This window comes from Rhamphochromis longiceps, linkage group LG12, assembly GCF_057381845.1.
Source record: "Rhamphochromis longiceps isolate RC_006_pf linkage group LG12, R_longiceps_female_GT1.1, whole genome shotgun sequence".
NCBI lineage: Eukaryota > Metazoa > Chordata > Actinopteri > Cichliformes > Cichlidae > Rhamphochromis > Rhamphochromis longiceps.
The window spans coordinates 44478800-44500018 of NC_140568.1; the positions used below are offsets into that span (position 1 = coordinate 44478800).

Consider the following 21219-nt stretch of genomic DNA (forward strand, 5'->3'; position numbering starts at 1 on the left):
AAATGAACAAATGAGAAAGCGTGCAAAAATAAGAAAGAATATAATACAGGAGGTGGTGAATCTCTCTGATTGAAGAGAGCAAAATGAAAATAAATCCTGCAGCAGGAATTTGCAGCTTGTTTCAGGAACTGTGCATGTAGAAACACTTGGATGGGTAACCATGTTTATGTGCGGTCTGTAGAGATAATCAGTAATCTACAAACCGTCACAGTGACTGTTTTCATTTTTATATACAGAAAGCGCCCCCCCCCCCCTTCTTGGCCTTAAGACAACAATCCTGATGGCTAAAGATCAGAACCGGACACAAAAAAAAAAAAAAAAAAAAAAAGAAAAAAGAAAAAAAGAAAGCGCAACCCCCCCCCCCCCCCCCAGATGGTTTGGGGTCCACTTAAAGTTTGTGCCACATTGTGCCTGCTTTAAGTTCCTTCAATGGCAGTAATGGACTAACCAACAGAGGGCTGCTATCATACTGTATATGCGCAGAGTGTGTAACAATTATTGCAAAGCAGAAGCTAAAATATAATGAAATGTAAGAGAAACACTAAAATGATCAAATGCAGAATGGTCTACAGACACCGCACTGACAGATTTACCATAAACCATCAAAGGTTCTCATCTTGCTCGTGCAGCCTGACGCCTGTGCTTTCATGACATTCAGAATGATTTCATTGTCTTCTTGATCCACTTTAGTTGTTTCCTTGAGACAAACGAGTAGACTCCAGGTTTTTTAATGACACCACAACCCCGTCCGAAAGAAGTGACTCCAACCAGCGCTCCATCGCACAACAGCGGCCCTCCTGAATCCCCCTGCAGCAAGAACAAACACATGACAGTGTTTCAGGTGTTGAGCTGAATGAACATTTACTTCAAACAAGGAAAAATACATGTATTCTTCATACGTACCTGACAGGTATCAGCGACGTTTGTACCATCTGAACCAGCACATATCATGTGTTTGGTGATCTCAGGTCTGTGGTTGTAATAATCACAAGAGTTGCACTTCTGCCTGCCGACCACAGTCACATTGACAGACTTGAGGACGTCTGATGGTCGTTTTGTTTCGGTTCGTCCCCATCCAGCCACCAGACACCTGCTGCCAGCTGCCGGGTCTCTCACAGTGTTGCCAAACTTGAGCCACTTCACTGCCCTGGTCAGAGTCACTGGTTCCTGAAGCTAAAAAAAGAAACACTGAGTGACACTGATGTAGTAACTTTACAGAGTTGGTCTTAAAGCTTATATTTATGCAGCACTGTGCTAAAGTCTTGAACCGTCATCTATTTGCATGTTTTACTTTGAAAATGGGAAATATGTGCAGTATTATTGAAACGTAGACATACACAGACATACGTCATGTAAGGTAAAAACAAATGCATTAATCCTGTTGCATTTTTACTTGACTTGTTTTTGGGGATTAGTTTACCACCTTACCTTCACCAACATGAGGTCGTTGCCCTTGGTTACATGGGTATAGTTGGGATGTGGAAAAAGTTTCTCAACCTCTCGGATCTGCTTTGAATCTTTTTCCGTTTTCCTGATGGAGTGCGCTCCCAGGACCACCTTATACATACTGTCAAAGAAAAGTTACACATTTAGAGGGTTAACAGATCAGGAGTTTCTATAAGAATAATCATATTAATGCTATTAGTGTATATATTAATACATCTGGCTGCGTAATGGCTGTTACTAAGTCTCTGATGATCATTAGAGACTTAACAACATCGTAGCATCGTATTTCCTCCAGCTGAAATACAAACTTCAACAATATATTATAAATCAAGAATAAGAAAAAAATAAGAATTCAATAATATAAAATGTTTTAAGAGTTGTAAATATCTGTACAGTTCTTGGCTTAAACAGCTTGACATGTAAAATTATAGAAACGTGTGTGTTTTGACCTTTGAAGACTCTGGATCGATTTTACTTCCTACTTTCTTGTTCCAGCTCTGGAGCAGCTGGAACACCTTAAAACGTTCAGCTTTACTATTTAAAAGGCAGATTTTCTTCATGTGTGAATGTAATGAAAGCTGAATTAGAGAAACATTTATTTTTTAAAATACATTTATGATGTGATAAACCTCTGTTTTCATTCAAGCTGTTGTCTTTCACACATTTCATGGAGACAAACTTTGAGTGGTTTCCACAAACACATTCACCTGTTTGGTTTCTGTCTATAATGTAAGAAAACAAGAATATAAGATGAGGAAAGACATGTAGATATAGCAACGGGCCCAAATGTTTGTACTGACCTTCGCAGTAAAATGATAAGCAGCATTGTGTTATAGAAATGTCATTTTTAATGCAATCACTCTAAACCAGTATGTATTAGTAGAGTGAGTGCATGGACATTACAATTTATCACAATTAACAAAGGAGACAATGTTTCACACTGTCTGTAAAAAATAAATAATGTAATTTTATTTTTTAGAAAAAAATAAGAAAAAATTAAAAGTTCATGTTCCTACCGAGTGCAGTGGGCAGCCGTCAGCACCCACTGTGGATGGATCAATGTCCCTCCACACGAAGACAGTTTACCTCTTAAATAAGCCATGAAAGGCAGCGAGTGCGGCTCGACTTCTTTCCCTTGAATGATCTCAGAACCGTGACCTGAAACAAAAAGAAAATATCCAAAAACATAAATCAGCACATGATCAAGTCAAGAACAGATGAGTGGAAAAACACTCTGCACCGAGATATCAGCAATGTGTTCTTTGTTGTTTACATAACACAATCATTCATTAAAGCCCAATAGAAACGTTACTCACCTGGCTGTGTGATGAAGAGGAGCACGCACGAGAGGAAAAGACCGAAACTCCTCAGGCAGAACATTTTTCCTGGCTGTGGTAGATCAGATGTTGAATGCAGTGAAACCCGCTGTGATGAATCACACACAAAACTGAGGAGTGCTGATGTTGTTCTAATGCCTGTGCTCAGACTGGTCATAAGTGATGACCTTAAGCTCTTTTTATATCGTGCATTATCTCACATCAAATCTTGGTGCAACACTTTGAGCAACACGTATGAATGTTTCTAGCAACAGCTCACAGTTTCAGTGGGTGTGTGTCCACACTGTCAGTTACACTCATGAGTGTTTCTAAATGCCCCATTTTAATTAGAATATTTATGAAAGTAAATGATCTGAAAGGGCAGAGCGTACAAACTACTGACCAATACTTCAGAATACAATAACTGAACTCTATTTCCCTCAATCAGCCACACTAATTATTTGATCCTCTGCTGAAACTGATTACAGATTACTCATTAAGTGTATGAAGCACACCGATCCACTGAATCAATTCACTCCATGCTCACCTCCTATCACCGTGGGTAAGACCGAAGGACATCAGGGACACGACTGAAGATGTACACTGGGATAGACAACAAGATCATCAGCGATAAGCTTGGTGAGAAGGTGACAAGTGTTGGTGTGATTATTCAGAAATGGAGAAATGTCACTTCCTCAGTCTCTCTATGAACCCGATTACAAGCAAAGACTCTTCAAACGCACCACAGCAGCTTCTAACTTCTCCTTTTCTCCCTGCAGACGCTCCGGGTGTATTCCTACAAACTGTGTTCCTGCCAGCAGCTCACCTTCACTCAGAGAAACCATCACTGCTTTTAATACAACTGCAGTCAGCTGGAGTCTGCTATGAGCTCACTTCAAGCTTAAACATTGTGAGTTTAGTCTCTGTAATAAAAGAATTTACCAAATATGAAATAAAGTTGTTCTTAAATTAAAGGCATAAACATTAAAATCTGACTCTGTGTGTGAGAGAGATGGATGGATACAGTATCTCACAAAAGTGAGTACACCCCTCACATTTTTCATGGGACAACATTGAAGATGTGACACTTTGCTACAATGTAAAGTAGTCAGTGTACAGCTTGTATAACAGTGTAAATTTGCTGTCACCTCAAAATAACTCAAACACAGCCATTATTGCCTAAACCAAGCAAAGGTGGCAGCAACAAAAGTGAGTACACCCCTAAGTAAAAAAGGTCCACTGTCTCATACTCTTATGTGATTGGGAGTCACTTGGGAAGGCAGTGTAGTAACATCCATTTCATTCAAAGGTGTGGACGGAAACAAAGCAAAACCTAAACTGGAGAAAAAACACAACACAGAACTGAAATGGCAAAGCAGGCAGACGCAGGTAGATGACACAGACCGAACACAGACGACAGAGGGAGACAACCCGGCAACAGGCAGGAGAACACACAGGGCTTAAATACACACAGCAGTAATCAGGGGATGGGAGACAGGAGGGAAGCACACCTGGGTGAAATCATGACTGACGAGGCAGGTGAAACGTAAGCTGAACACACTCACATAAGAAAAGGACCTTCAGAACAAGACAGGAACACATACACGTAATGACACAACACACACAAACAACAGAACATAGGAACACGAAACATGAAAAAAGGACAGTACAAAACCCCAGAATAACAATAAACTAAAACATAAACATGGAGTCACAGACTCTGGACCATGACAAAAAAAGCTAAACATGAGAGGGTTTTGGACAAAGTGTGTGTTCTCCATTCTTTAAGCATCGGTTCGAGCACCGTTTAAGCACCGGCACCGTTTCAAAATTACCGGTTTGGCACCGGTATCAGACAAAACCTAAACGATACCCATCCCTAGTGTCACTGTCACCTCTAACAGACTGTGTGCACATAGCAGGCTGGTTTTGTCGCTGTAGATCATCCTGGACTGTTTGTCTTCCTGTGTCCTATTTAGACCGTGTTAAAGTTAAAACTGCTCATGTGACAGGATGTGAGTTAGAGTGCCGTTCCTTCTAAAGTTTGGAACATGCAAACAGCCATGAGGGACTCCTTCATTAAACTTTTGCCTAGCAACCTGGACTGAAGCTTACAGCGGGACTAAGGGACCCAAACAGGAAGTTTGCAGCCTGATAAATAAAGGCCCATGAACAGGTGACAAACAACAAACCGGTTGGACTGTGTACAAAACTGAAAGCTGTGAATAATGACAACATCACCTAACATGTCACGGTCCTGGGTCTTTGACCAGAAGTTTGATTTTTTTAAATTTATTATTTATTCTTTTGGATGATTTACTTTCACTCTGGTATTTAGTGTTGAGTATGATAGTCTAGTCCAGGGCCGGTGTCCTGCAGGCTTTAGATCTCACCCTGGGTCAACACACCTGAATCACATGATTAGTTCATTACCAGCCTCTGGAGAACTTCATGACATGTTGTGGAGGTCATTTAACCATTTAAATCAGCTGTGTTGGATCAAGGACACATCTAAGACCTGCAGGACACCGGCCCTCGAGGCCTGGAGTTCCCCACCCCTGGACTAGTCCTTAGTTCCTGATGATGTCAGTTCTTTTCTGTGTCCAGTCTGTGTCCGTCATGTCTCCATGTCAGTGTCACGTGTCTTAGTCCTGGTCTCTGTGTTGGTTTCTTTTCTCTCGTCCTGTGTGCATTGTGTCTCTTTACTCTGTAGTTAGTTCCAGTTGTCTTCCCACCTGTTAGTCATCGTCTTGTTAGCTGCTGTGTCCTCCGTTTTCTCTGTTCCTTGTTGCATCATCTCTGCTGGCTGTGTGTCCAGTTTTCTCCTTGCCTGAGTTTTTGTATTTCCTGTAACAGCAACGAGGCTTCATTTAATTTGTCTTTGGTTCCTACTCTGCCTGCACACAGTGCACCATGACACAACAGGCTAAAGTAAATGCATAAAGCATTATCAGCAAAGTGATCACATTCAGAAGCAGGGTCAATCATGCAGTTAGAACAGATGGACAGTTTAATGCCTCGAACAGGTTATTGCTCAACAAGCCAGATCTGTCATTGTCGCTCTGCACGAGTGTTATTGTCCTCGTTCTGTTTTTGTTCTCCTCAGAGGTTACAGTTACAGTACACTGGATCGCTCCTTGTGTCTGTATCACTGTGAAACTAAGCTTAGATTGTCATTTTCATTCTGTGCTCTAAAGACTGACACACATCATGTCAGGGTGTTGTTTAAGGATGTTTGTGGTGAGTGATGTGTTCAGGGTCCAGGCCAGGGGACTTCTTGCTCTGTGGCTTGTGGTCATAAAAAAACACTAAAAATGGAGGACTGAAACAATTCCTCATTGCAAAATAATGTGAAAGATTTAGGAGTTTGGTTTGGGCTCGTCGGCAGGTGAGGCCGAGACACACCGGAGCTCCATCAGCTCATCACACCTCCCTGCATCAGCGACTGTGACCCGAGGTTGTGGCTGTGTATGAGACAAAACTGCAGCCACGTGTTGTTAGAAGTGACAATCGAAAAAAGAAAAGTGTGAAAGAGTGAAGTATGTGGTGCCAAAAGGAGTTACTGCAAAAAACAGGACGCTTTGAAAGAACCATGAATGAAAGAAAGAGCCACGAGCTTTATTCGAAAGTAGAAAGAATAGAAAATGTGTCAGGACAAATTGTTGTTTTAGGATTGTTTGTTTTTGTTTTTTTAGCACAAATATTCAAAGAGCAATAAAATACACAAGAATTTATGCTTAAAAATTCAGCATAAAAACATTCTGGCCACAATTTTTAGTTTCTAACACAGGAGATGGTGACAAACCATGACTGACAGACTGAATAAACTCACTTTGTTTTATGTTCATGGATTATGTGTGATAATTAAAAACAATTGAAAAAGAGAAATTACAAATTAAAATTTGAGTGAAAATAACATCTTTTCACAAATCAGTAAATTGCAGGGTAAAAAAGCTCATTTTCCCCTGTAGAAATGTGAAGATTGCTTTTGGAGCTGTCGTGATCGTTGCGAGGTCATCACACTTATACAGGGTTGTGTATACACCTGTAATTACAACAGCTAAAATGAAAAACAGCAATCCATAAACCATCACAGTGGCTGTGCCTTTTTTAATACTGAATGGCTAAAAAACGTGTTCAGGTCAGTCCAGTTAATGTTCCCGCCTTCAGTTCCTGCAGTGGAAACGACTGACCGTGACAGCACCGCTACATGTGCAGAATGTGAGCAAGCTAGCAGAAACTAAAAAATGAGAAATGATAAAATGGATAATGGTCTACAGAGACATCACCGAGAGATTTAACATGAAAGCATCAAAGCTCGTAGAGATTCACGCCTGTGCTTTCATGACATTTAAGCTGACTTTAATGTTTCCTTGATCCACTTCAGTTGTTTCCTTGAGACAAACGAGTAGACTCCAGGTTTTTCAATGACACCACAACCCCGTCCAAAAGAAGTGACTCCAACCAGCGCTCCATCGCACAACAGCGGCCCTCCTGAATCCCCCTGCAGCAAGAACAAACACATGACAGTGTTTCAGGTGTTGAGCTGAATGAACATTTACTTCAAACAAGGAAAAATACATGTATTCTTCATACGTACCTGACAGGTATCAGCGACGTTTGTACCATCTGAACCAGCACATATCATGTCATCAGTGATAACAGGGTCGTGGTCGTAATAATCACGAGAGTTGCACGTCTGCCTGTCCACCACAGTCACATTGACAGACTTGAGGACGTCTGATGGTCGTTTTGTTTCGGTTATTCCCCATCCAGCCACCAGACACGTGCTGCCAGCTGCCGGGTCTCTGGCTGTGCGTAACTTGAGCCATTTGACTGCCCCGGTTTTCTTTGCTGGTTTGTTAAGCTAAAAAAAAAAAAAGTATACATATAATTAAGTTAATTCTTATTATTAATTATCTAATTAAGTCAATTAATTTAATCTTGTTAAAATGATGTGGCTAACATGTTAACGAGCTAACCAGCCCCGCGTGGCGATCCGTGTTAACGAGGTATTAGAGATTTGCCGCTTTAATGCAGTTTTGGCGTTAACGTCATTTTATTGAGATTAACACTGGCAGCACTAATATTTACATAAATATGCAGCATTGTGCTGAACTTTTGCACCATCAGTCATTCACTCATTTATTTTTATATTTTCCTGAAATATCTGCAGTGATTTGTTGAAATGTGTGTGAACGTGTCTAAAGAGAAAATACTTTATTTAATATGAAAATGTTGCATTTTTTCTTTACTTACTTTTGGACAGTGAATCATCTCCTTACCTTGAGCAACATGAGGTCGTTGCCCAGAGCTACACTGGTGTAGCTGGGATGAGGAACGTGTGTCACAACCTCTCGGATCTGTTTAGAATTTTCTTCCCGTTTCTTGATAGAGTGTGCTCCCAAAGTCGCCTTATTCATACTGCAACACACACACACACACACACACACACACTCTAGTGATGACTGTTTACATGTTTTAAAAGTTAAAAGTTCAGGTTCAAAAACAATAATCATAATTGTCTCATTGCATGTGTGTTAATATATAGCACAGGGGTGTCGGACTCCAGGCCTCGAGGGCCGGTGTCCTGCAGGTCTTAGATGTGTCCTTGATCCATCACAGCTGATTCAAATGGCTAAACGACCTCCTCAACATGTCTCGAGGTTCTCCAGACGCCTGGTAATGAACTCATCATCTGATTCAGGTGTGTTGACCCAGGGTGAGATCTAAAACCTGCAGGACACCGGCCCTCGAGGAGCTTCCACCTCTGGCCTACAGGAGAGAGGAAAACTCTGAAGCAGCTGTTATACATAACACCTTCAAAGAGGATCAGCTCTACTCTCTAAGAAACAGCTTTCCTTTGAGTTTGTGAATGTTATTAATTTAAATTACAAACACATTTTGTGTAGCATCATTTTTTGGACTGTGATCACGTTCTCGTTTCGTTAAAGTGCAAACCTGTCTACTTGTTTTCTAGTTTTTTTCCTGTCATGTAAAGTTGCAAAGATGTTTATACTGCTCATATCAGTAAAATGTTTGCTGACATTATGTTTTGCTACGATAAATATAAATCCAGCAACATCATGTTTATGTCCTCACTCACAGTCAGTATATCAAAGTGTGCAGACATGTGATCCCACGCTCTAAACTATCGAAATTTAAGAAGGTCACAATATATTCTCTTCACAGTCTGTTAAAAACAAATATAATAAATATTTAAAGAATAAGAAATGTCTTTTTTTTTTTGCCTGTCCTGTTTGGCACTGTAACAATCAGTATGACTGTCTGAAGGCCAAAAAAAGCCCAACAGACTGACTTTCACAAGTGGATCATTACAGTTTTTGTCATATTGGTCCACTTGATTGTCATAGTTCATTCGATCTTCAGTATTTACTTTTTTTACTTTAAGGTTATTACAGTCAGAATGGAGAGGAGCGGGGACGGGAAAGACAAAGGAAAGAGAGACACAGCAGAAACACAGAAACAACCAACACGAGTCATCATGTAGCAGTAAATAATAAATATTGAATGCTACACAAGACCGACAACACACGATTATTTAGAGGCAGCAGCCACCAAAGATAGTGTGTGTTTGTGAGCACGTTTTGTATTCATAAGGTTTCTTCGTGTAACTGTCTAAGAGTGGGTATGGGGCGCCATAGCCCCGCCCCCAGGGACATGAAGTAGGCGTGGTGGAGATCCAGACCCCAGACAGTTCGAGGCTCCTTAAAGCATGGGATTCTTACCCAGTGCAGTGGGCAGCTGTCAGGACCCACTGTGGATGGATTAATGTCCCTCCACAGGAATATTCACCTGTCACATGAGCCATGAAAGGCAGTGAGTGTGGCTTGACTTCTTTCCCATTGATAATCTCAGAACCACGACCTGAAGCAGAAACCAAACATCAGGACGCATAAATGAGCTGATGATGAAGTGAAGAACAGATGAGTGAAACAAACACAGCACCAACTGCTCTGTAGCACTGAACAATATCAGGAACTTTGTGTTACGCTTGTTTACATGAAGATTTAAATTATCAACAAATAAATTAAATTACAATAGAAAACATCACTCACCTGGCTGGATGATGAAGAGGAGCACACATGAGATGAGAAGACTGAAATTCTTCCGGCAGGACATTTCTTCTTCTTCCTCCTTTGATCTGTTGAATGCACTGAAACCCACTGTGATGCTTTATGTGCTGAGCTGAGGGGGCGTGGTCTGAAAATGGTGGGTAAGATAAATGGACACACACACACACACACACACACACACACACACACACACACACACACACACACACACACACACACACACACACACACCTACCTCTATACAAAGTGTTTTATTATTCTGATTATGAAATAGTATCAATACTATGAACAAGCACAAGTTAAACCACGCCCACAAAATATAGCAGAGAGCCCCGTCTCGTGAGCCCAGAGTTATTTACTCCAAGAAATCTTTGAGGCTGAATCTCATTTACAGTCATGTTGAGTTACATTTAGAGCAGAAGTGACAACAAGCACAACATATAACAAAAAAACAAAAACAAAAAAAACACAAATGAACATGAACATGTGACTCATGTGCAACAACAGAGTGACATTAAAAACAGTTCTCCTCTCGCTCTTTTGGTCTGTGTCACTGAAAATGATACCTCAAAGGTTTCTACAAACTGTGTTCGAGAAAAAAAAAGGATAAAAAGGAGACAGCTTGAAACAAATGAAAGAGCATTTCTGGAAGTAAATGATGACAAAAGACGCAGTGTCCTAATATTTACAGACGTTGTCAACACAGTTTCACCAAAGGTTGCAAAACTATATCGCTGACAGTTTTTCCCAATCGAGCTGCCACAGAAATGCTGCTGCGGTTCTTTTTAAATTGACATTGAAATTGAAAGCCTTTATTGTCATTATACACAGTTTAACGAAATTGGAAACAGCTCTATAAAAGTGCACACATGCTTATAGCACATTATAAAAACTATACAATAATTTAAATATACACTTTTGCCTTCCTTCAGACAGGTTTGCTTAATTGTTTTGCTTCGGTGGTTTCTTAAGCTCAGAAAGAGTTAAAACAAAATAATATATAATTATATAAGGTGACAACAGGCATGGGCAATTATTAGCTTTAAATGATTTCTTTGAACTTTTCCTTTTTCAGGGTGGAATTATTATACAACGTACATTATTAGTGTCTTTAAAAGTCACACAGTCACAAGTTTACACACTAATGTTTTTTTCTCGAGGAGTGTGAAGAGCACAACCAGCCTCGCTCCTCTCAGCCAAAACGAGTACAGTTATAAGAACAAGAACCTTTACAGAATATAGACCAGTGTTCAAACGGTAACATGCTACTTATGGACTTTGTACATGTGTGAAACCGCTTGGGCAGCGGTTGTCCTTCTCTCCCGGATCGGCTGGAACTTTCTTTTGGCGCCTTCCCAGCTTTGACAAAAGTCCAGCTGGGATAACCACATTTCTCCCAGCTGGACATCTACAAGCTGACGTGTACCATAAACCTACACATACAGATCAGTATCTTTGTCTCATCATCCACTGGAGCACAAACTGGGTGTCATCAGGACGCTACAACACAGAGCGAACATCATGCCCACAGACACAGCAGCCAGGGAGGCAGAAGAACATCAAGAAGGCCCTGAGTAAATGTGGTTTGGAGTGTCTGGACGTCTTTAAGTTGCTTAAAAAACCCCAAAAAACTAACAAGCACGACATCTCAGTGTACTTCAGACCCAGCCATACACTCAGATAAAACAAAACGCCAAAACACAGACTTAACAATGTGGTGTATGCTGTACAGTGCAGTGAGGAATGCCCAGACCTCTACATTGGAGAGACCAAACAGCCACTTCACAAGCGCATGGCACAACACAGAAGAGCCACCTCCACAGGACAAGACTCAGCAGTCCATCTGCATCTTAAGGATAAAGGACACTCTTTCGAGGATGCCAATGTTCACATTTTGGACAGAGAGGACAGATGGTTTGAAAGAGGAGTAAAAGAAGCATCTATGTCCACTGTGAGCGACCATCTTTGAACAGAGGCGGGGTTTACGACACCAACTGTCTGCCATCTATAATCCAGTTTTGAGATCCCTTCCCAGATGCCTTAACGCCCACTCACATCCTGGGCCATCTGACCTCAGGAAATCACATGATAAGGTGGGGCCAGGTTTCACAATGAACACACCCGAAACTCTGGCTGATTGGGACCCACACCCAGTTTCACACCTTGACTCAGGCGATTAGAGGATCATCAGGGGGTCCTTTGTCCCTCTGTGGGGGGTCACTCCCACTAGGTTTATATCTGGGACTCTCCACCATTTGACCTTAGAACTGAAGAAGCTTCTCGGATGAGAGGTGAAACGTCTTCAAGCTACTTAAAGAAGTCCAGACGCTTTTCTTTGCAAGTCCTAATATTGACAAAGAATTGTTGTTGACACGTTTGTTTCACTAAAAGGTTGCAAAACAATACGGTTTACAGATGTACAGATATGTCGCCAGCTGCATGGTTTTTTTGCCCAACTTCAGGCAGTTTCATTATATTGGTTTGCTTCAGTGGTTTCTTGGGCTAAGAACAGTAAGACATATTACATATTAATTATGTGGGAAATATGTCCAGTGATTATTTAAAAACTATGTAAGGCTAAGGGGGTTAGGGTGCAAAATGTTGAATTTATTTGGGATTTTCTTTAATTCACACAGGATCAAATTTGTACATATTCAGTTAGAATATTGATATAATGTGTGCATGCGGGTGGGCATGCATGTTTGTGTCTGTGTGTGCCTGTTTGTCTGTGTCTATATGTCAGGTCGGGTCTTAGACTCCACCTCTCTGGGAACTCCCAGGCCCTCCAAGGCCTATCTCCCCTCACCACACTCCCTGCCGGTGACTGATGCCCTCAGGGGTCAGTGCGTTGGTGGTTCTGGGTGTCCGGGGCTGGGCGCTCAGGTATGTACCGGCTCACTCCCGGTGACTACTTGGCGGGGGCTGGCGCCTGTTGCTCGGTCAGGCCTCTTCCGGGGCAAAGGGGGCCCTCGGGCCTCCGGGCCTGCGGCTCGGTTCACTCTGGCACAGCTGGCTGCCGGCGGGCACACCACTGCAGCCCCCTCTGGCTTCTGCTCCATGGCTACTGGGTGACCCCTCATCTGGGGTTCTCCTCAGCTCTTCCCAGGAGGGTGGCACGGATGCCCCTCCGGTGGTCCTCCTTGGGCTCTCGCACTCTGGGGCCTCTGGATGTCTGGGCCTTGGATCTCCTCCATGCCTGCTTCATCCCCTGGGGGGCGGGGCTATGGCTCTCTACATCCTCTAACAGACCATTACATTCAATTCAATTCAATTCAATTTTATTTATATAGCGCCAAATCACAACAAAAGTCGCCTCAAGGCGCTTCATAGATACAGAGAAAAACCCAACAATCATATGACCCCCTATGAGCAAGCACTTTGGCGACAGTGGGAAGGAAAAACTCCCTTTTAACAGGAAGAAACCTCCGGCAGAACCAGGCTCAGGGAGGGGCGGGGCCATCTGCTGCGATTGGTTGGGGTGAGAGAAGGAAGACAGGATAAAGACATGCTGTGGAAGAGAGACAGGGGTTAATAACAGATATGATTCAATGCAGAGAGGTCTGTTAATACATAGTGAGTGAGAAAGGTGACTGGAAAGGAAAAACTCAATGCATCATGGGAATCCCCCGGCAGCCTACGTCTATTGCAGCATAACTAAGGGAGGATTCAGGGTCACCTGGTCCAGCCCTAACTATATGCTTTAGCAAAAAGGAAAGTTTGAAGCCTAATCTTAAAAGTAGAGATAGTGTCTGTCTCCTGAATCCAAACTGGAAGCTGGTTCCACAGAAGAGGGGCCTGAAAACTGAAGGCTCTGCCTCCCATTCTACTTTTAAATACTCTAGGAACAACAAGTAGGCCTGCAGAGCGAGAGCCAAGTGCTCTAATAGGGTGATATGGTACTACAAGGTCATTAAGATAAGATGGGGCCTGATTATTTAAGACCTTGTATGTGAGGAGCAGGATTTTGAATTCAATTCTGGATTTAACAGGAAGCCAATGAAGGGAAGCCAAAACAGGAGAAATCTGCTCTCTCTTTCTAGTCCCTGTCAGGACTCTTGCTGCAGCATTTTGGATTAGCTGAAGGCTTTTCAGTGAGTTTTTTGGACATCCTGATAATAATGAATTACAGTCGTCCAGCCTGGAAGTAATAAATGCATGAACTAGTTTTTCAGCATCACTCTGAGACAGGATATTTCTAATTTTAGAGATGTTGCACAAATGGAAGAAAGCAGTCTTACATATTTGTTTAATATGTGCGTTGAAGGACATGTCCTGGTCAAAAATGACTCCAAGGTTCCTCACAGTGTTACTGGAGGCCAAGGTAATGCCATCCAGAGTAAGAATCTGCTTAGATACCATATTTCTAAGATTTTCAGGGCCGAGTACAATAACCTCAGTTTGATCTGAATGAAGAAGCAGAAAGTTAGCGGCCATCCAGGTCTTTATGTCTTTAAGACATTCCTGCAGTTTAACTAATTGGTGTGTGTTATCTGACTTCATGGACAGATAGAGCTGGGTGTCATCTGCATAGCAGTGTAAATGTATGCTATGTCTTCTAATGATGCTGCCTAAGGGAAGCGTGTATAATGTAAACAGAATTGGTCCTAGCACTGAACCCTGTGGAACGCCATAATTAACCTCAGTGTGTGAAGAGGACTCTCCATTTACATGCACAAACTGGAGTCTATTAGATAGATATGATACAAACCACTGCAGTGCAGTACCTGTAATACCTACAGCATGTTCTAATCGCTCTAATAGGATATTATGGTCGACAGTATCGAACGCTGCACTGAGGTCTAGCAGGACAAGCACAGAGATGAGTCCACTGTCAGAGGCCATAAGAAGATCATTTGTAACCTTCACTAAAGCTGTTTCTGTGCTGTGATGAGCTCTGAAACCTGACTGAAACTCTTCAAATAAACCTCTGCAGATGATCTGTTAGCTGTTTGACAACTACTCTTTCAAGGATGTTTGATATGAAAGGAAGGTTGGAGATTGGCCTGTAATTAGGGACGCCGTGCTGACAGATGAAGTTGTCAAACAGGCATTTTGCAACTGTTGTGGCACGTTGGTCTGCAATAGCATAGAGATTGACATATTTCCAGTGTTGGGGAGTAACGGAATACAAGTACCGCCGTTACGTATTTAGAATACAAAATATGAGTAACTGTATTCCGTTACAGTTACCGTTTAAAAAGGTGGTATTCAGAATACAGTTACTTTGTTGAAATAAATGGATTACACTGCGGTACTTTCCTGTTTCATTTTGTCGCGGGTCAGGACTGTTTGGGTTTTGTTTGACAGCTACGTTCTTTCGTTCCAGGCGGCAGCGTTACGGTTGCCATGGTTACAGGGCGACGCTCACTCTCTCTTTCTGCGACTGTGTGTTTCCTGGGTGAGAGAGCGCCTTTTCGTTGTTGTTGTTGTGCTAAGCTAACAGGCAGAATGCTACAAGCATAGCTCTAAAGAATGTAGCATCATGGGCAGTGTAGTCCGTGTTGCAGGGAGAATGGACTGCCATACACGTTATGTGTCTGTGAGCGCGAGGAGGGAGAAAAAGGCGAGTGGAAAGGTACGAGTTGTCGTCGAGGAAAAACGGGAGCTGGAAACATGTAAATATAATAATAACCACTGCAGCCAAGAAGAGTGCCTGACGAGCCCAGTTGTAAGTAAGCTATTAAGACTCGACTGTATACCGTGTTCGTGTTTTCCTCCGAAAACAATAAGTTCCGTTGGAGCAGCCTTTCAACGCCTCTCTCTGTCTGTCGCAAGAAAAGTTGACCCACACAACAAAGTAAAGCTATTTTTCGGCTACGAGCCGACAGGGACCCCGCCGTATTAGTCAGAGGTCCCTTTACTACAGTTCGGAGTCGCGGACCTTCAGTAATAGTAATAAATCATACAGCAATAGTACATTCACGTTGTTGTAAAAAGCATGATAATATATTAAGTATTCCAAAGTATTCAGAATACGTTACTGTCATTGAGTAACGTAACGGAATACGTTACAGAATACATTTTGGGGCATGTATTCTGTATTCTGTAACGGAATACATTTTAAAAGTAACCTTCCCAACACTGCATATTTCAAGAAATAGTCTTGAACAACGAGCACGTACCTGTTGCCACGACTCGTAATGTGGAGTTCAAGTATGTCAGCTGCCACCTTTTGAAATGGCTCCGCAGCAACAATTGTTTTCATTGGAGCTCTGTGATGAGGTGTGGGATTCCGTCTGGCATCACATGGAGTGCATTGTGTGCACCATATTCTGATGTCACGTGACATGAATGGCCAGTAATATAGCTGCTGAGCACGTTCCAGGACCTTATCTGCTGATAGGTGACCGGACACTGGGTTGCCATGCAGGAGCTTTAGGACAGTGTCTTTTAAAGATTCAGGAACAACCAACTGATGCAACACTGATTTTTGGGACGGGTTGAAAGCTTTACGACAGAGTAAGCCATCGTGAAAGGTAAGTCTAGAGTACTCATCCATAGCACTTTTTCCTGAGGTGGGCATTTTTTCATACGCCAGTAGGGTGGTTTCTGACCCTTAGCTTTCCAGCTAATGACTTCTGACAGTACAGGATCTTTTTGTTGTTCACTTCTGAGATCATCTTCAGGCAGCTCAAGCACAAATGTGGATGAAACAGATAGCGCTGCACACTGCAGTCGTGGATCAGGAAAGTCATTGCATGGAATGTGTCTTTGGTCAGTACTGCAGGGACTATGGTTGGGCGGGCCTGCAGGACCTACGCACCTCTCTTCAGGTTTCAAGGTAGCAGAAGCAGTGCAGACTGTGTCCTGCTGTACGGTTTCACCAGTGACAGGGCGACGTGACAATGCATCCGCATTGAGGTGGCGGTGGCCATCTTTATGAATCACAGTCCCCTCAAAAGGATCGAGTTCAAGAACCCAGCGAGCACGGCGACCAGTTCTATCACTGTCAATGGGTATTTTCCGAAGACCCAGGAGGGGCTTGTGATCAGTGACAATAACAAATGGCTGCTTGTAGAGATAATGACGAAAATGTCTAACTGCCCAAACAATGGCCCAGAGTTCTCGATCATAAGTCGACCACTTTCTTTCTGCCTTTGTAGGCGCATGGCTAGCATAGGCAATGACTTTCTCTTGCTGTCCCTGTTTTTGAGCTAGTACACTGCCAATAGCTGTGCTTGAAGCATCAGTATACAGAGAAAATGGCAATGTGAAGTCAGGGAATGAAACCACTGGAGGGTTTGAGAGGGCATGTTTCAGATACATGAATGCATCCTGGCACTGAGAAGTCCATTGAAAAGTTGCATGCTTTTCAGTGAGAACATGTAGGGGGACACTGTGGTGTGCAAAGTTTTGAATGAACTTGCGATAATATGAACAAAGTCCAAGGAATGACCTTACTTCTGTCGCTGTTTGTGGAATAGGCCAGGCTTGCACACTGTTCACATTTCCCATGTGGCCCAGAAATTGTACCTGATCTTTGGCAAAACAGCATTTTGAGGGGTTTAGCTTCAAGCCACTTGCCTGGAATCTGCTGAAAATTTCTTCCAGGTGCTGGAGATGTTCTGCGAAAGAGCGGCTGTAAATGAGGACATCATCCAAATACACTAAGCAGGTTTTCCAGGGAAGGCCACGAAGTACCATCTCCATTAACCGCTGACATGTGGCTGGAGCGTTTGTGAGTCCCATGGGCATAACAGTGAATTGGTAAAGTCCACTGCCGGTTGTGAAAGCAGTTTTCTCACGATCCTTCTCTTCCAGTTCAACCTGCCAACAGCCATGTTGAAGGTCCATTGTGGAGAACCAGGCAGAACCTGACAGTGCATCCAGTGCATCATCAACCCTTGGAAGAGGATGAGAGTCTTTGATTGTCACTGCATTGAGTTTCGTATAGTCGAGACAGAAACGCCACGTACCATTTTTCTTTCGCACCAGAACAACTGGGGCGGCCCATGGGCTGTAGCTTTCTTCGATGACACCTGCAGCGCCGCCACCTGCAGCGCCGCCACCTGCAGCTCCCGTGCCTCAGCCTCAGGACGACGCCTCGCCTGGTTCTGCCTCGCCTCAGCCAGAGGTCTCCGCACCTGCTGGCCCTGCCTCGCCTGGTCCTGTTGCGCCAGCTGGAGGTTCAGCCAAGCCCGTCCAGCATCCTTCCACGCCGTCGCCTGCAGCACCGCCACCTGCGGCTTCCACGCCGTCGCCTGCAGCGCCATTATCTGGTCCTGCCTCGCCTGGTCCTGCCACGACCCAGCCAGAAGTCGACGCCACGCCTCTGCTCGTCTCGCCTGCCAAGCCACGTCCAGCATGGCTGTTTCCGGGGCCTGTCAAAACAGCCTGTTCACGGAAACCCACCCGAGGGGTCACGTCCACATCCACACTACCGTCGACCGCCAGCCAAGCCACCCGACAGGTCTCGTCCACATCGCCGCCGGCCACGAGCCAAGCCGCCCGAGTGTGGCCAGCCATACCTGCTTCACCACTGCCACCTTCCTCGTGGCTGGCTCCCAGAACCTTTGAACTATGAACTGCTATGCTGTCGACCTCCAGGACGGCCCGCTGATCTGCCTGACTTTAGATTCTTGTGCCATTGGCCTCCAGGTCGGCCACCTGAACTACTTCGCCATGAACTCCTTTTCTGCCGAGATCATGGTCGCCCTCCTGAAACAGGGTCTCAGACTCTTAAGCCCTTGTGTTTGGACTGAGTGCTTCAGATTCTTTGTTTTTTGTGGTTTTGTTTCATGTTTGTTTTCTTGTTGCTTCTTTTCTTTGTTCATGGTTTTGGGCGTCTGGAATCCGCCCTTGAAGGGGGGGCTCTGTCATGATCCTGGGTCTTTTGACCCAGCGTTTTAAGTTTGAGTTTATTTTGTTCATTAGGTTATCTAAGTTCATTTGGTTATTAGACTCCTTGTGTTTTCTTCGACTGTATTTAAGTTTCCCTTCACCCTTCGTGTTTCATGCTGCGTGTCTTATGTTATCAAGTTTGTATTATCATGTCTGTCTCATGTTTCCTGTTTTATTTTGAAGGAGTCGTGTGTTCTTTGTTCATTGTATTTAGTTTCACTTCCCTTAGGCTCATGTCAGTCAGCTGTTCCTCCATGTGTTCCCACTTCCCCTAATCACCTCCTGTGTATTTAAGTCCTTTGTTTTCAGTGTGTGATTGTCAGGTCGTCTGTTGTCCACGCCATGTTTCCCATTCCATGCTTCCAAGTTTCTTGTCTAGGTTCTTATTGTTTGTTTAGATTCCCCAGTTTAGGTTTGTGTTAATTTTGCTTCAGTTTGCCTTGCCCTTTGTTTGTACCTTTTCTACCAGCCATATTAAACGGCTCGCCTTTTGTTAACATTTCAAGTTCTGTTCCCTGTTCCTTGGAGTCTGCGTTTTGGGTCTTTTTGTCAACCCCTACAGTCTGCCCTCGCCAGACTGTGACAGATAAATTCTTGAACATGCTTCCTTGTTTGTTTATGTCTAAATTTGAGTGTTTGTGCTTGGAAACATCAAAACAAATACATTTTTACGTATATTCTGTGCTTTTCAATAAAGCGAGACACAGAAGTAAAAAAACGAATACTTTCTTTGTTTGTACGAGAACTCTTTCAAAATGCTGCTGTCATGACCAATTTAGCCACATGAGGCTGAAGTAAGGACTACTGCTCTAATGACTCGTAACAACCCAACAAATTGATCCAGTTTCCAAGAACTGGTCCATAAATTGTTTATTTGCATGTTTAATAATCCATCAATGCTGCAGTCAAGCCCGAGCAAAAGGAAGCTACTCCAAGGTGCTCTGAACTTATCAAGATGACTGACAGCCGTCAACAAGAAACACCCTCCCCTTACTCACCCAGCCTCCCTGCTGGCACACCAGCGACCGAGTGAACACATGTCCTGCTCGTTCAACACTTTCCAAATGACAACCGTAAATCCAGGAATAGACACGCAACAACATACACCACAAACTTTATATGGTTGCTACAGCAGCTACAAAGTCTTTCTGTGGCATCAAAAATTAATGTCACTGCCTTTGTTTTAGATTTTAAGTTCAGTGAAACAATAATTTGTTCGTTTGTTTTCTTCTAAACATATTTATGAAAAGGTTTCGTGCAAAAGACAACTACATGTAACTGACATGTAGTTTTTATACTCCACCATTAGGTGGCAGTCTCTGCTATATTTTGGGGGGCACTGGCTGTGTCCCAATTCAGGGTCTGCACGCTTGAAGTACGCGCACTACGTGTACTACGTACGGTAAGTGAGGAAGTGAGAGGCTTGTGAAATGGGACGGTCTAGCCTTCGTCGCGCTGTTGAGGTTGCCTAGCAACCATGATACTAACCGCGAGAAATGCGAGATTGTGTGACATAAATGAAGGAGAAAAAAATGTTTTGTTGGTCATTCATTTTTGTCATGAAATCACTTTGATTAGTTGAGTATCTGAGGCTGAGACCACGGGACTGTAAAACATGATTGTTGGGCTTCATGTCTGTGCTGAACAGTCATTTAAGATTAGCTAATAAATAACAATTAGCTGATGTTGTTCATGAGACCAAAGTCATCTCACTGTGGTAAGGTAAATATAATATGGCCAATATTATAGTACTGTCAGATTATTATGAGATATATATATATATATATATATATATATATATATATATATATATATATATATATATATTTATATATATATATATATATATTTATATATATATTTATATATAAAAAAACACCCAGCACGCCCCTGCGGGCGGTTTATCCTTCAAGCTCGGGTCCTCTACCAGAGGCCTGGGAGCTTGAGGGTCCTGCGCAGTATCTTAGCTGTTCCCAGGACTGCGCTCTTCTGGACAGAGATCTCCGATGTTGTTCCCGGGATCTGCTGGAGCCACTCGCCTAGCTTGGGAGTCACCGCACCTAGTGCTCCGATTACCACGGGGACCACCGTTACCTTCACCCTCCACATCCTCTCGAGCTCTTCTCTGAGCCCTTGGTATTTCTCCAGCTTCTCGTGTTCCTTCTTCCTGATATTGCTGTCATTTGAACCGCTACATCGATCACTACGGCCGTCTTCTTCTGTTTGTCTACCACCACTATGTCCGGTTGGTTAGCCACCACCATTTTGTCCGTCTGTATGTGGAAGTCCCACAGGATCTTAGCTCGGTCATTCTCCACCACCCTTGGGGGCATCTCCCATTTTGCCCTCGGGACTTCCAGGTTATACTCGGCACAGATGTTCCTGTACACTATGCCGGCCACTTGGTTATGGCGTTCCATGTATGCCTTGCCTGCTAGCATCTTGCACCCTGCTGTTATGTGCTGGATTGTCTCTGGGGCATCTTTACACAGCCTGCACCTGGGGTCTTGCCTGGTGTG

The 21219-nt window shown here is 43.3% G+C and overlaps 2 protein-coding genes across 2 annotated transcripts; both read right to left on the reverse strand.

Moving 5' to 3' along the window:
- Nucleotides 1-384: 384 nt before the first annotated feature.
- Nucleotides 385-2917, reverse strand: LOC146658097 (granzyme K-like). Its single transcript, XM_085426551.1, has 5 exons — nt 2763-2917; nt 2463-2604; nt 1429-1567; nt 904-1173; nt 385-807 (listed from the first exon to the last, which is right to left on the reverse strand). Exons 1-5 carry the CDS (start codon nt 2824-2826, stop codon nt 655-657), a joined length of 768 nt encoding a protein of 255 aa, XP_085282677.1. The 5' UTR covers nt 2827-2917; the 3' UTR covers nt 385-654.
- Nucleotides 2918-7113: 4196 nt separating this feature from the next.
- LOC146658098 (granzyme K-like) lies at nt 7114-10006 on the reverse strand. The gene is made up of 5 exons (XM_085426555.1): nt 9842-10006; nt 9512-9650; nt 8048-8186; nt 7363-7629; nt 7114-7266 (listed from the first exon to the last, which is right to left on the reverse strand). Exons 1-5 carry the CDS (start codon nt 9903-9905, stop codon nt 7114-7116), a joined length of 762 nt encoding a protein of 253 aa, XP_085282681.1. The 5' UTR covers nt 9906-10006.
- Nucleotides 10007-21219: the final 11213 nt, after the last annotated feature.